The 14,173-nt window shown below is 37.4% G+C and overlaps 1 protein-coding gene across 2 annotated transcripts in view; it reads right to left on the bottom strand.

The window, feature by feature from the left end:
- SNAP23 (synaptosome associated protein 23) overlaps window positions 1-14,173 on the bottom strand; it is a 38,866-nt gene that overhangs the window by 10,691 nt on the left and 14,002 nt on the right. The window contains exons 2-6 of one of the 2 annotated variants that reach the window (XM_090270479.1): window positions 8,694-8,797; window positions 7,646-7,687; window positions 7,182-7,230; window positions 6,357-6,474; window positions 2,350-2,382 (exon numbers count right to left, since the gene is read on the bottom strand). In XM_090270479.1, the coding sequence (XP_090126605.1) occupies window positions 2,350-2,382; window positions 6,357-6,474; window positions 7,182-7,230; window positions 7,646-7,687; window positions 8,694-8,750 (299 nt within the window). In that variant the 5' untranslated portion in view covers window positions 8,751-8,797. The remainder of the gene's footprint in view (window positions 1-2,349; window positions 2,383-6,356; window positions 6,475-7,181; window positions 7,231-7,645; window positions 7,688-8,693; window positions 8,798-14,173) is intronic. The other variant, XM_090270480.1, reaches the window with a different exon arrangement.

Raw genomic sequence — 14,173 nt, 5'->3', positions numbered from 1 at the left:
TAGTTCACTGGGCTGTGAAAAGCTCTGTTAATAATGGATGCAAAATTGCTTTGTAAAGCATAAGACAAATACTTTTATTCTTTGGCTTCAACCTCAACCTGATCTTTAGTTAACAGTTCATGCCTTTAAGTGCACAGATTACCAATTGGTATGTTTTATCTTCTGGCCTATTGACATTCCCTAGCTTTGAGATCTACAGGTAGCTGAATATAGCTGGAATACGTTCACATAAAAAGACATAGCCCTGGTTGGTGTGGCTCAGTGGATTGAGTGCCAGCCTGTGAACTGAGGGTCTCTGGTTTGATTCCCACTCAGGGCACATGCCTGGGTTTTCAGCCAGGTCCCCAGTTGGGGGCATGCGAAACGTAATTTATTAATGTCTTTCTCGCACATTGATGTTTCTCTCCTTCTCATTCTCCCTCCTTTCCCCTCTCTCTAAAAATAAATACATAAATAAATAAAGATATCTAGGCCCAGGTTATTTTGGTCTGCAATAAAAAAGAATGGTTCTGATCTGCTACAGAACTGTTTTGCATAATAAAATGTATACCCCCCTCTATGAAGAAATTAGGTTTCATGATAAAATGCTCACACAAATTTGTGATACATTTCAATGCAATTTAAGGACTCTGTCTAGAAAGTTAGATTTAGTTCTACTAGTTTTAAGAAGTCTAATAATCTTATACCACTTTTCCCCCATATACATCTCATTTAAAAATGGCAGGTTAGAGATAAAAACTTAAAATCTCTCTTAATTCAACAAGCTGCTATAAAAGCAGAAAACAAGTATTAAGATAAGAACACAGTAACTTTAACAGTTTCTCTTTCTAGTTTTGGTTGTCAATATTAGTACTAACTGAATAGCAAAACGAAAGCCAAATATTAGCCAAAATTCATATCAAGGAGAGAGGAGCCAAATAAATACTAATTGTAATAAGTTCAAGTGTGTGTGTGTGTGTGTGTGTGTGTGTGTGTGTGTGTGTGTGTGTGTGTGTGTGTGTGTGTGTGTGTGTGTGCTGGATGATCACACTACAGGAAAAAAGAAAAAGGAGACCAAGAAAAGGTAGAAATCAAATACTTAATTTTCTAACAGTCAACCACAGTCTTCATAGTTCCCATAAAGATCCAAAATGAAGGAGTTCAAACATTATAAACAGTAGTCTTATAGAGGGTTAACTTTCATTTAAGAAAATAAGATTAGTTAGCTCCATATTAAACATGAAACCACAGAAAGCTAACACATGACTGCCCTGACCAGTGTGGCTCAATTGATTGGGGGTCATCCTGCAAAGTGAAGGGCTGCTCATTCAATTCCCAGTCCAGGCACTGCCTGGGTTGCGGGTTCAGTCCCCAGTTGGGGTGTGTACAAGGCTCGACAAATCGATGTGTGTCTCTCACATCAAGGTTTCTCTCCCTCTCTTTCTCTCTCCCTTCTCCAACTCCTAAAATAAATGAATAAATAAAATCTTTTTTAAAAAATCTAACACATGACATATTGGGAATTATGGAATAGATCATAACTTTTATGAAGAGGCAGAAACCCTTTTTTTTAAAAAAGAAGATACTAGATACAGAAACATTTTTAATTCATATCCCATCTTGTTCCAAATAGCATTTAAGATGGCTGGGTTGGGCAATTAATTCCTCAATTTGGTAATGATCTAAATTGTGAGGAGTCCAAATCATTACAAGTAACATTTTAATAGAGAAAATCTTGATTCTGGAACCAGAAAGGAGTAGGAAAACTTAATAAAAGATAGGATGCTGAAATCAAAGTCCAACGGAGAGAGATGGATTGAGCCTGAATTCACTTACATTTGATCAGAACGAGGACACAGCAACTCTACAAAGATCAAACAATTCAAAACTTCTTTGGAAACTTTAGGTTTTTAAAATTTTTTATAATACTAAATGTTATTAGCAAAATCTTAGTTATCAGAGCCATTAGTCAAAGGGTGGTATTATAAATTAAGATCCTTTTAGTCAAGTCCGTCTTTTGGCAGATAGCACCCATTAAGAACAAATTCACTTTATATTACACATCACAGCACAGTTTTTAGGACAATCTCCACCATTCACAAAATCCATGCACATGCACAGAAAAGTCATTTGAAGCATCACCTTCAGACAGGAGGTTAACAGCCCCAACAGCGCCACAAAACTGCATCTTAAAGTTCCCTTTGATCAGTTACTGAGCCCGGCTTCTGATGTTAAGTCTTCATTTTTAGTAAGCAGATTAGAAAGGAAAAGATTAGATGAGAGAATGATATGCAGAAAATAGTGAATGCCAGTCAAACAGAACAAAAGCAGTTTTAGAGTTTTCAAAACATAATGCATTTAAATTCCTGCCTGATTTGATAGAAACAAGCAACATCTGAGAATCTAGATAAAAAGAAAAAAAGAAACTATTTAAATCAGAGCATACTTCATTTTTCCTAAGAATGTCTAGGTAATGATATTCTTTCCTAAAATTATGAAAACTAATGTGAAGAGAAGGCAAATATTAACAGAGGTTGTGAAACTTTCTCACTCTTTTCTTAGTGATTACAGATTTCTCTTAATTACTTCTATTATAATTATTTTGTATTTTAATTTTTAAAAATCACTTTACATATCAACTCTACCATCAGTCAACAAATTTCAAGGATGTTCAATCAACAAGTATTTATTGTGCACCTACTATTTACCAGATGTCACGTGATGCACAAAAACAGAGTGATGATTAAAAAAACAGCGCCAGAGCTACGCTTTACTCCTCTTTATATCTCTCCAGTGAGCAGGATGGAGGTAGCACTCAAATGTTGACTAAAATATAATTCAATATTATTTTAACCAGTCAGGGCTGAATATTTACATCTCAATGCAGGATTGCAATAGTATAAAACCTATGGTACCAATTTTGAACTTCTCTAGTAAGTGTTCCAGAAATATCAGTTTGTCTTCAAACTATGTGCCATTATGTTTGACAGTATAAGCACAGGCTGAAGAGAGGCAAGTAAAGACAGAACACCTTGTTTGAGAATGATTAGACTGGTACAGCAGGCCATTCACTAGTCTGTCACTTCCCATTTCAAGTCTGCCTTTTTTTTTTATGCTCTTGTTAATTAGAATTACAACTTCTCAAAGTTATTGACAAAGATATATTTTTAATAAGGATATGTGCTATTTTGCTCTTAGGATTCAAATGGTATCAAGTTAATATGACATTCATTCACAATCTTAAAGTTTAATCATGGTAGTCTGTTTTTAAATTCTAGTAATCCTTTAAAAAATTAGCTCAAATTAAAATTGCCTTCTAATACAGGATTCTGTTAAGTAAAGCAATTTTCCATTTCTTATTTAAAAAAAAATATTTGCTAACCTGGCTTCAGTGAATACCACTGAGCCAAAAAAAAAAAAAATCTCAAAGAACAAACCTACTCAAGAGATTTTTCTATATAGGAATATGAGTATGTCTAATAACAGTAACAACCAAAAAGTTCATTCTTTCCTTGCCAAAGTCAAGCAATGTAGGATATAGTTCAAAGCTAGGGATCTGCCTGGTTTTGAACCCCATCTCTTCTGCTTGCCAGTGTAGCCTCTTTGTGCCTCTGTTTCCCCAAATGTAAAATAGTGATAAAAAGAGAATATTTCATATTAAAGTTACTGTTAGGATTAAATTTAAAGTGATCTGAATACTAAGAGCCTAAATTAATATATAGGCCCACAACTCTTAACCAAACCCATGGATGTGAAACATTCTGAGCAGTACCACATAATCAAATACATCTATATTTCTGCAGTGAAACAAACTGACATATACATTAAGTGTGATAAAGATAATAAATAGTTTCAGTTCAGGTTACATTTTGTGGCTTAATCAATATATTGTGGGAAAAAAAAAAAACTTTGGCTTTCAGAATCTTGTAGATTTCTGAATTGCAGATAAGAGACTGTGGACCTCAGCTGTTATTACTAACACCAGAATTAGTACTAGCCTTATATGAAGAAAGCTAAGATCCTGTATCAGCCTTTGAGAAGCTCATGTTACGGCCATTTATATGAAAAGCCTAATGGAAACCAGTAGATGAGATCGGAAAGATCAAAACACTGGCAGAAATGATAGTAGATACAGCTGAGGACAAGAGATACCACAGAGGCAAGAACTCAATGATATAAAGAAGATAAGTGAAAGGAAGACAATTACAATCAGACATCTCTAACTCTCCTCTTCAGGGAACAACCGTTATAGTAACCCCTTGATTCCATCTGTTAAGAAGTGTCTTCTCTTGACCCTCTGAGAAAGAGTTCTGTTGAGGTTAGAGGGGAAAGATTGCTTCAGGACCATACTCTACCTTCACTTTCACAAGTGTCCAAGAAAATCTTGCCTATGCTTGGCTGGGATACCCAAAGAGAAATAAAATTCATACTTCTTTAGTTTCACTTCCCACTTTCTATGACATTAGACCATTTTAGGATTCACTGCTCTTCCTATTCAACCCCTGACTCAGAATTGATTTTGCTGTAGATTCTAGAGAGGACTTCTTCCTCCTTGCTCTTCTCTTAATATCTAATCTCAAGGAAATTCATTTACTTTTTCTCTTCTGCACTCTTCCAAAAGGGTACACAGAACACAGGAGAAAAGAAAAAGTTTGCAAAACATAGTTAAGAGTTTGGATCAAAAAATCTGTGCAGTTCTAACTTGTTTGCTTACAGTAATCTGCTTAAACCCTGACTGAGTCATGGTTACTAAAATACGCACTTTTGGAGTCATCCACGGTCTAAAGAAATTAACAGACTTGTCTTATATTAGGAAATCAATGGACAATACTAGACAGAATACTGCCAAATCTTAACTTCTTGTGCCTAAAAAAAAACACTAAAGTTGATCAACAAACAACCTAACTCTATCTTCTCTAATAGAAATGACACAGAGAATGTTATCACATGAAAACACTTATCAGAAATTATAACGTAATAGAAGTTCCTCTATTCCTAACTCCTTTAGGGAGTAAAGATGCTGAGAGTCTATAAATCTTTGTATCCCATTCTTGGTTTACTACACCAGCTGAGATACTGTATGGAAGTACTAAAGCTTAAGAAGCTCTTTAAAAATGGAAACGGATACTTTCAGCAATAGTGATAGTCATGCAACCTTCAGACAGTGCCACTTCAACAAAGGGTAAAGTTCAAAGTTGTTTTGTTAATTACTTTTTAAAACAAAGATGAGTTCCTTCTAACGGAAGATAACGATTTATTGCCTTAGTTCAAACCTCATCTTGGTCTGAATACAATATTTGTCAACATCATGGAGTTTGGTTTACCCGAGAATAAGTATAGAATTCAAACATTCAAAAGGGAGTCACCAAGAAGAATGAATTACTTTCTGTCAAGCATAATCTCATACACAAGGTACAAATATCTTGAAGACTTCTCATCTTCTAGTTTACTAGAGATCTCAAATCTTCGGAGTCTTCTTTGATTATTCCTTCCTCGTGTTTGACATACCATCAGCTGATTTAAAATGAATTCTGACTTACATTTTTCTCTCTAATCTCAATGATAAGGTATTACTTCACAGGCCTAGATTACAAATGGTTTCTAACTAGTCTCCTGTTGTGTAGTTATATAGTCTATTCTGAACCATCAACTTCTTAGTCTGGCATTCAAGTTATTCTACTGCCTACTTACGTCTTATTTTCCACTTCTCATCTATATGTATCATGCAGCTCAGTTAAATCAAGCCTGTCTGTAATGTCTGTCTACATTACATCTTCCATCAGATATGCCCTCCCACTTTTGTCATGTCCATTCAAATCCTTGTTATCACACAGAGCCCAGTTCAAGTCCTACCTCTCCTATAAGATGTTCTCCAAATCAGCCTTTATCAGTTCTGTACCCTTAGCCTTAGTTGATATCACATGATCTAGCACTAAATTTTTATTTTAATTCTTTGCTATTCTTCCTTATACATCCAAACACATGCTAAGTCTTTTGAAGATAGGATCCAAGCCCTTTATTCCCCTGACCATCCCTCATGTGCCTACCACAGAGTATATATTTTGTTAATATCCCTTGTTTGAAAGAAGAAGACACTAATTTCATCCTGCTCTGTATTACCTAGATGTATATTTCCCAACTTTTTCATGTATTACTAAAAAATAGAATTGGGACTTGATCCAAGAATTGATCAAATTTAAGACATATTTTCAGTGACTCTACCCATACTTGATCTGCCCGAAGGAGAAATAGCTTAAGTTTTTCTAACAAAGTTCCTTTTTTAAGACTAGTCACACTTCATTACCTTATTAGGGACACAGAGGGGAGAGGCTCTAACTTCAAATTCATTTTTAAAAGGTCCTGAGTAATCAACTCACCTATTACATGGGCAGACACAAAGGCCACAGCACTTGTTGAGTTCTGTCAAAGTCTTCTCTGCTTCTCTCATGTCTTTATTTATTTGGTCCATGCCTTCTTCTATGCGGTTTAGCTGTTCTAAGGATAAGTTGTGGAAAATTACATTCTGTATTATATTCATAGTACTAGCTATTATAAAACAGCAAACTTTAACCTTGAATCCATCAATAACACAGCATAGTAACAGAATCAGTGCCCAGAAGTTGTACACAGTGTACGACATAAAAATAATCTTTCACATACTGATCCTGAGGCACTATTAAGGAAAAGATTTATCCTAAAGAAATTTGTATAATAGGGTCATGTGAGCATTTGCTTAGAGATCACCTTTGCAAACAAATTAAGTGTACTGTGACCAAACCAGATCCCCAGTTTCAATCTTTGAATAGGCTCAAAACCTGAGGGCTGTCATAAGACTATCAAAATCTAGACCAGATTACTGAAGGCCAACTCAAACAGAATGTTTCCAAACTCATCTGAATCTATACCTATTTAAGGATTTAACTTGATTTCTAAAAATGATGCAAAAAATATCACAACGTCTATTGTACATATGACCAGTGTTCATAATAAGTTCTATTACCTAACAAACACCTGGCATACAATTGAACACAGTTGTCCCCACCTCCAATTAATTCAAATCAGAAGAAAAGAAGTAAATATACCACTCCTGTGTTACAAAGGGAAGCCACTCCCAAAGGCTTAATTTTATACATGGCTGAATTGAAAGGGCTTTCTGGCATCATAAGTCAAATCAAAAGTTTCTGCCAATAACTTCAACTCACCTCCTTGTTCATCCAGCATAGTGATAGTCTTGATTCCTGCATCCTGAGACTAAAAGAAGGAAAAAGAGCTGATAGCATAACAAAACACAGCAAAAATAACAAAAAGAAAAACTATAAGGCCTGATAAATAGGAATCATTTAGAAACCTAAGTTATTAGAGGAGTACAACTACAGAGAAAATTAATATCCCTAAACCAACACACTTTAACATACTAACTCTCCATAAATAATTAAATCACAAAGTCATGGTGCATTCATCTTCCCCCTCATTTTCCAATATTGTCAATGGATGAAAAAAAAGTCCCATTAGTGTGTGGTTGACTACTTCATTAACTACTGGTTTCAAATAATAAAGCTTATTGATACAACACCTTTCTAACTCTTAACACCAATTCCAGGTTTTGCTATCAGGATCCCTCCTATACAGTTTTTGTATTTAACTCAATAATTAAACACTTTCTTACCTCAATAGCTAAACCCAGGATCCTCCTTGTACTTTCCAGAGACTAGGAAAAAACATAAGAATTTTAGCATTTTAAAACATGTAGGAAAAAAGTAAAATCTGCCCTGACTGGTGTGGTTCAATGGGTTTGGCGTTCTCCCACAATCCAAAAGGTTGCCAGTTCAATTCCCAGTTGGTGGTGTGATCAATGGTCATCAGTGTTTGTCTCCCTCTCTCTCCCTTCCCCTCTATCTAAAAATAAATAAAAAAGAAAAAGTAAAATCTGATCACAGGCTATATTCATGGTGCTACTCTATTTTTAAAGATTGCCAGCACAGCCCTCACTAGTGTTGCTCAGTGAGTTGTGTGTCACACCCACGAAACAAAAGGTCGCTGGTTCAATTCCCAGTCAGGATATATGCCTGGGTTGTGGGCTAGTCCTTGGTTAGGGGTGTGCAAGAGGCAACCAATAAATGTTTCTCTTGCACATTGATGTTTCCCACCCTTCCCTTCTCTCTAAAATAAATAAATAAATACGCTTTAAATATCTTTAAAAAAAAAAGGATTGCCAACACATCAATTCCTCCCCTTAAAACAAAAACACAAAAAACAAAACAAAAAAGTTGATCACTATAATTTTTGTTTTCTTCCTACCAGGTGCTGCTTAAGAAAAAATTTGGAGGGTAAAGTTAATGGGATTTATAAAAATTTAATGTAAGCAGACATCTAGATATATTACACAGATACTGGAAAGTTCTGTTAAAATTAAATGCCCAGAATTCTTCAAATCTAGAGTGTGTTTGTTGTAAATGTTGTAAGTAGCTGTTAAGTAATGATTACCTAAAAAAAAAAAAAAATAATAAAAAGAATCATACAAATTGTTTTTACTTATTCAGTTTTTTTGTAAAATAAAAAAAATAACGCACTAGTAATGCCACCCTAGGGCAAATGCATTCTTTGATATAAAGGGACTAGGAAGAGGCCAAAATGGTCTTCTAAGAAGGTCCTCCCATCCTTCCATTGTGAAAACTAAAAGGAAGTTAATTACTTATTCCAAACAAAACGTTTACCTCATCAGTAACCTGGTGAGCCCTCAACTGAATTTCTTCTGATGACAGATTATCCATGATGAATTAAAACTCTTGATAAGCACAGAAACTGAAATGTGGATATTCTGTAAGAATAAGGATACAAAAAATAAATTTGAGCAGAGTGTGGACTTTTGGAATTTAGGATATTTATCTGGAAAACAGGATAAAAGTCTGTCTATCTATTTATCTATCTATATCACAGGTGAAGAAACTAAAAACTGAGAGAGGGTAAACGGATGCTTAAATGCTAGTTAGTACCAGAGGGGAATGTAAAACTCAGGTTTCAGAACTACTAGCGAAGTGCTGTTTCTAATAGGAAAGTGATCCCTCTACTTTAAGAAGGAAGGCATTACTAGAACACAAGCTTTAAGAGACTATTAAAATAAATTCTTAGTTGTATAATGTTCATTATACATTGTTTGAATAAGGGGAAAGCAATAAGTTGAAGAAGACTAAGTTAGGCAGTGTTCTATTAGTAATGTAGCAAAATTCAAAGTCATGTGCCTGAAGAACACAGAAAACATTCTAAAAATGTGCCAGTTGTCCAGGCTACTCATTAGAGAACATAAAATATTTTAATTCTTAATAAGAAGAGGGTAATCTTGATATAAGTGCCTAGAAAACAATTAAGGTTTTTATTAATAGTAGACTCGCCCTTTCCAATCCCTGCATTGTTTGTTGTTTAAGTGAAGTCTTTAAAAAAATGGAACAATTATATTATACACACTAACTCAGAAAGAGATCTCATAGACAACGTAAGCTAGAAACATAAATAGGTGTTACTCAGTACTACTGTTTTGTATGTGGAATCCTGTGGAACAATAAGCAATGTGTGACAGATCTAGGTTGTTTTATTTTCATTACATTTGCTTGCTTTGTATTTCTGAAAACTAATTTTACCAAAGCTCTTTGTCAATGACACAGATAGTCTGCTTTTCATTCTGGATTCGCCCCAGGGGACATCTGAAAATGTCCTTAGACAGTTTTTTGATTGTCACAAGCTGGGGTGGGGGGTCTAGTAGATAGAGGCTAGCGATGCTCCTAAACTCCTATAATGCTCCTTGGGAAAAGCACCCCACAACAAAGAATTACCTGGCCTAAAATATCAAAACGTTGCAGTTGAAAAATCCTGCCATAGAGTATACTCACTGACAATCAGGGAACCTAGGTACCTGGCAATGTACCTACGTACCAAAGACTGAACTCTTGTATTATATCTTTGTATCTCTAACACCTGACAGGATCTAAGAGTTGGTACTCACGTAAATATATGCTGAAAGAACAAATAAAACAAGGTGCATTCTCAAAGTATTTAAGTGGATCTCAGAAACAAAGTTAATGCTAACAGTAGAACAAAGCCTGCAAATAACCACCAGAATCACAAACCAAAAACTGCGATTACATGTGTATGATCTGGAATGGCCTGCTGGTCACATACAAATCTTTAAAAAAAAAAAAAAAATCACATCCACAGGACTTCCGGCCAAGATGGAGGCATACACAGACACACTGCATCTCCCTCCACAACTAAGAAGGAATACAACTACTTCAAAACTAGAAACAACCAGAAATTCCAGAAAATCAAACTGCATGGAACTCCAGCAAACAAAGATATAAAGAAGAAAATACTCATCCAGACACACAGGAGGAGCGGAGCCAGGGAAGAAATGACATGGTGTGGTGGTGGCAGCAGCGGTGGCAGGCCAGCAGAAAACGCAGTCACACGTTTTAAAGTCAGGAGGGACCTCTGGGGAGCGTTCCCAGGTCCTCACCTGCCCTCACAGCTCACAGTCCCAGCACCGGGGAAAATCAAGTCTCATTGCTTCTGACTGTGCAGACCAGTGGGGGTTGGGGTGGAGGCAGAAAATGCCGGTCTCTCAGCAGAGTCTGCTTGTTTAAAGGACCCCCACAGTCCTAGAATGTCCACAGACTCACCCACTCTGGGAACAACAGCCAGGGTAGCAGCTAGAGGGGCACCAGTCCAGTGCGGAAGTGGGAGAGGTGCCTGGAAAAGGGGTGAGAGCTGGGAAGGCGGCTTTGTTCCTTCTCGGACCCCTCCCCCACATACAGCACCACAACGTGGTGAAACAGGTTGCCCTGTGTGACGAATCCCTAAGGCTCCGCCCCTTACAACCTAAAAGGAGCAACAGCTCTACCTGGGACGCAGAGGCAAACACAGGAGCCTGTCAGAATGAGAAGGCAGAGAAGTATGGCCCAAAAGGGGGAGCGGATCAAGGTTCCAGTGGGAGAACTAAGCAACGAGGAGATAGCCTACCTAACAGATGAGGAGATAGACAACCTAACAGATGCAGAATTCAGAACACTGGTGATAAAGATGCTCACAGGCTTGACAGATATGCTTGAGTATGGCAAATGGATAAGAGAAGAAGTAAAGGCTATGCTAAGTGAAACGAAGGAAAATCCATACAAAACCAATGGTAAAGGGAAGGAAACTGGGGTTCAAATCAATGATTTGGAACATAAGGAAGAAAAAAGCAGTCAACCAGAGCAGAATGAGGAAGCAACTGAAAAAAATGAGGAAACTTCCCAAATTTTGTGAAGGAGATAGACATACAGGTGCAGGAAGCACGGAGGGTCCCTTGCGAGCTGGACCCAGAGGGGACCACACCAGGATGCATCATGATTGAGATGCCAAAGGTGAAAGATAAAGACAGAGTCCTGGGGGCAGCAAGAGAGAGGTGGAGAGTTGCCTACAGGAGGGGTGCCTATAGGACTATCAGCTGATTTCTCAGAGGACACTTTGCAGGCAGGAAGGGAATGGCAAGCAGTATTCAATATGATGAAAGGCAATCTGCAACTGGTATTATGCTATCCAGCAAGGATATCATTTGGAATGGAAGGGCAGACGAAGTGCTTCCCAGACACCAAGGCATTATTATATGAAATGTCAAAGGGACTTACTTAAGAAAAAGAAGATCAAAACTATGAACACTAAAATGACAACAAACACAACTATCAACAACTGAATCTAAAAAATAAAAACAAAATCCAACTAAGCAAACCAGAATAGGAACAGAATCATAGGTATTGGGTCATCTGAAGGGTTATTAGCTGGGAGGGTGGAGGGGGAGAAATCGGGAAGCACAACCCATGGACATGAACTAAGGGAGGTGGGATTGCTGGAGGTAAGGAGGGTACTGGGCAAAGGGGGAAAAAATGGAATAACTGTAACAACATAATCAATAAAATATACTTTAAAAAAATCACATCCACAGCTAACCAACATTTTTAGTAGAATAGTCTCTGATAAAACAGAGTGACAAAATTACATTCCCAGTACAGGAAGGCATTACCCTTAGAATTCTGTTTAAAATTGTCATAACTCTTTTTTTTTTCTTTTTATTATTGTTTTAAAAGATCAGTTCTCTTACTTATTTTTTAAATTATATTTTATTGATTATGCTATTACAGTTGTCCCAATATTTTACCCTTTGCCCCCCTCCACCCAGCACCCCTACTCCCTCAGGCAATCCCCACACCATTGTTCATGTCCATGGGTCTTGCATTTAAGTTCTTTGGCTACTCCATGTCCTATACTGTACTTTACATCCCCATGGCTATTCTGTAACTACCTATTTGTACCTCTTAATCCCTTCACCTTTTCACCACACTCCTTCCCATCTGGCAATCATCAAAACAATCTCCATATACATGATACTGTCTGTTCTTCTTGTTTGCTTATTTTTAGATTGATTTATTAATAGATATGTACTTATTTCCATTTTACTGTTCATAGTTTTGATCTTCTTTTTCTTAAATAAGTCCCTTTAACATTTCATATAATAATGGCTTGGTGATGATGAACTCCTTTAGTTTTTTCTCATCTAGGAAATTCTTTATCTGCCCTTTGATTCTAAATGAGATCTTTGCTAGGTAGAACAATCTTGGCTATAGGTCCCTGCTTTTCATGACTTTGAATAATTCTTACCAGTCCCTTCTAGCCTGAAGTTTCTTTTGAGAAATCAGCTGACAGTCTTATGGGAATTCCCCTGTAAGTAACTAACTTCTTTTCTCCTGTCACTTTTAAGATTATCTCCTTATCTTTAACCTTTGGCATTTTAATTATGATGTGTCTTGGAGTGGGCCTGTTTGTATCCATCTTGTTTGGGACTCTGTACTTTCTGGACTTGTATGTCTATTTCCTTCACCAAATTAGGAAAGCCTTCTTTCATTACTTTTTCAAATAAATTTCCAATTTCTTGCTCTTTCTCTTCTCCTTCTGGCACCCCTATGATGCACATGCTGGGACGCTTGAAGTTGTCCCAGAGGCTGCTTACAATACCTTCATTTTTCAGATTCCTTTTTCTTCTTTTCTGATTGGTTGTTTTTGCTTCCTTATGTTCCAAATCATTTGATTCTTAGCTTAATCCACTCTACTCTTGTGTCCCTGTAAATTGTTCTTTATTTCAATTAGTGTACCCTTCATTTCTGACTGGATCTTTTTTATGCTGTTGAGGTCCTCACAAAGCTCCTTGAGCATCCTAATAACCAGTGTTTTAAACCTGCATCTGATATATTCCTTATCTCTATTTTGCTTTGTTCTTTTCCTGGAGTTTTGATCTGTTCTTTCACTTGGACCATTTCTTTGCTCATTTTTTCAGCCTCCCTGTGTATGTTTCTATGTTTTAGGTAGAACTGCTATGACTCTGTCTCTTGGTAGCGTGGCTTAATATACTAGGTGTCCTGTAGGGTCCAGTGGCACAGGCTCCTGTATCTTCCAAGCTGGGTACTTGAGGTGTGCCCTTCATGTGGGCTGGGTACACCATCCTCTTGTAGTTGAGCCCTGATTGCTGTTGGAAGGTCAATGGAAGGGATTTACTCAGGCCAGTCAGCTGCAAGGACTGGCTGTGACCTCTCTCCACCAACCTCTGCCCTCCATGGAGAATCAGCTGTTCAGGGCAGGGTGGTGTGACTCTGTAGGGAGAGGGCCCACAAAAGGGACAATAACCTTTTCCTGCCTTTCTGTCTGAGAGAAAACTATCCCCTAGCTCCCACCTTGATGGCAGACTCTTCAGTTCCTCCCTTTATGCCACTGGGGCCTCTTGAGATCCTACCCGGGTGCTACAGCTCAGAGAGTCTGAGTATGTCCGTGTATGGGTTCTTCAAGGGAAACTTCTGGACTCCAGAATTTTCTTCCACTGACTCAATCCCTGATGGTTTTTGCAGCCAGATGTTATGGAGACTTATCTTCCTGGCACTTGGAACCCTGGGCTGGGAGGCCTGGTTTGGGATTGGGACTCCTTACTCCTGAGATATCCCTCTTGAATTTTTATCCCCCCCCATGTGGGTGTGGGACCAGTCTGTTCCACATCTCCATCCTTCCTAATAGTTTGGACAGATGTTGTTTTTTTAATTCCATAATTGTCAGACTTCCATTCAACTTCATTTCTGATCGTTCTGAGTGATGGTTGTTCTTTATTTTAGTTGTGATTTTGATG

This window comes from Furipterus horrens, unplaced genomic scaffold (genome assembly GCF_987537825.1).
Source record: "Furipterus horrens unplaced genomic scaffold, mFurHor1.1.pri manual_scaffold_3, whole genome shotgun sequence".
In the NCBI taxonomy this organism is placed as follows: domain Eukaryota; kingdom Metazoa; phylum Chordata; class Mammalia; order Chiroptera; family Furipteridae; genus Furipterus; species Furipterus horrens.
This window is presented reverse-complemented; position numbering and strand designations above follow the sequence as displayed.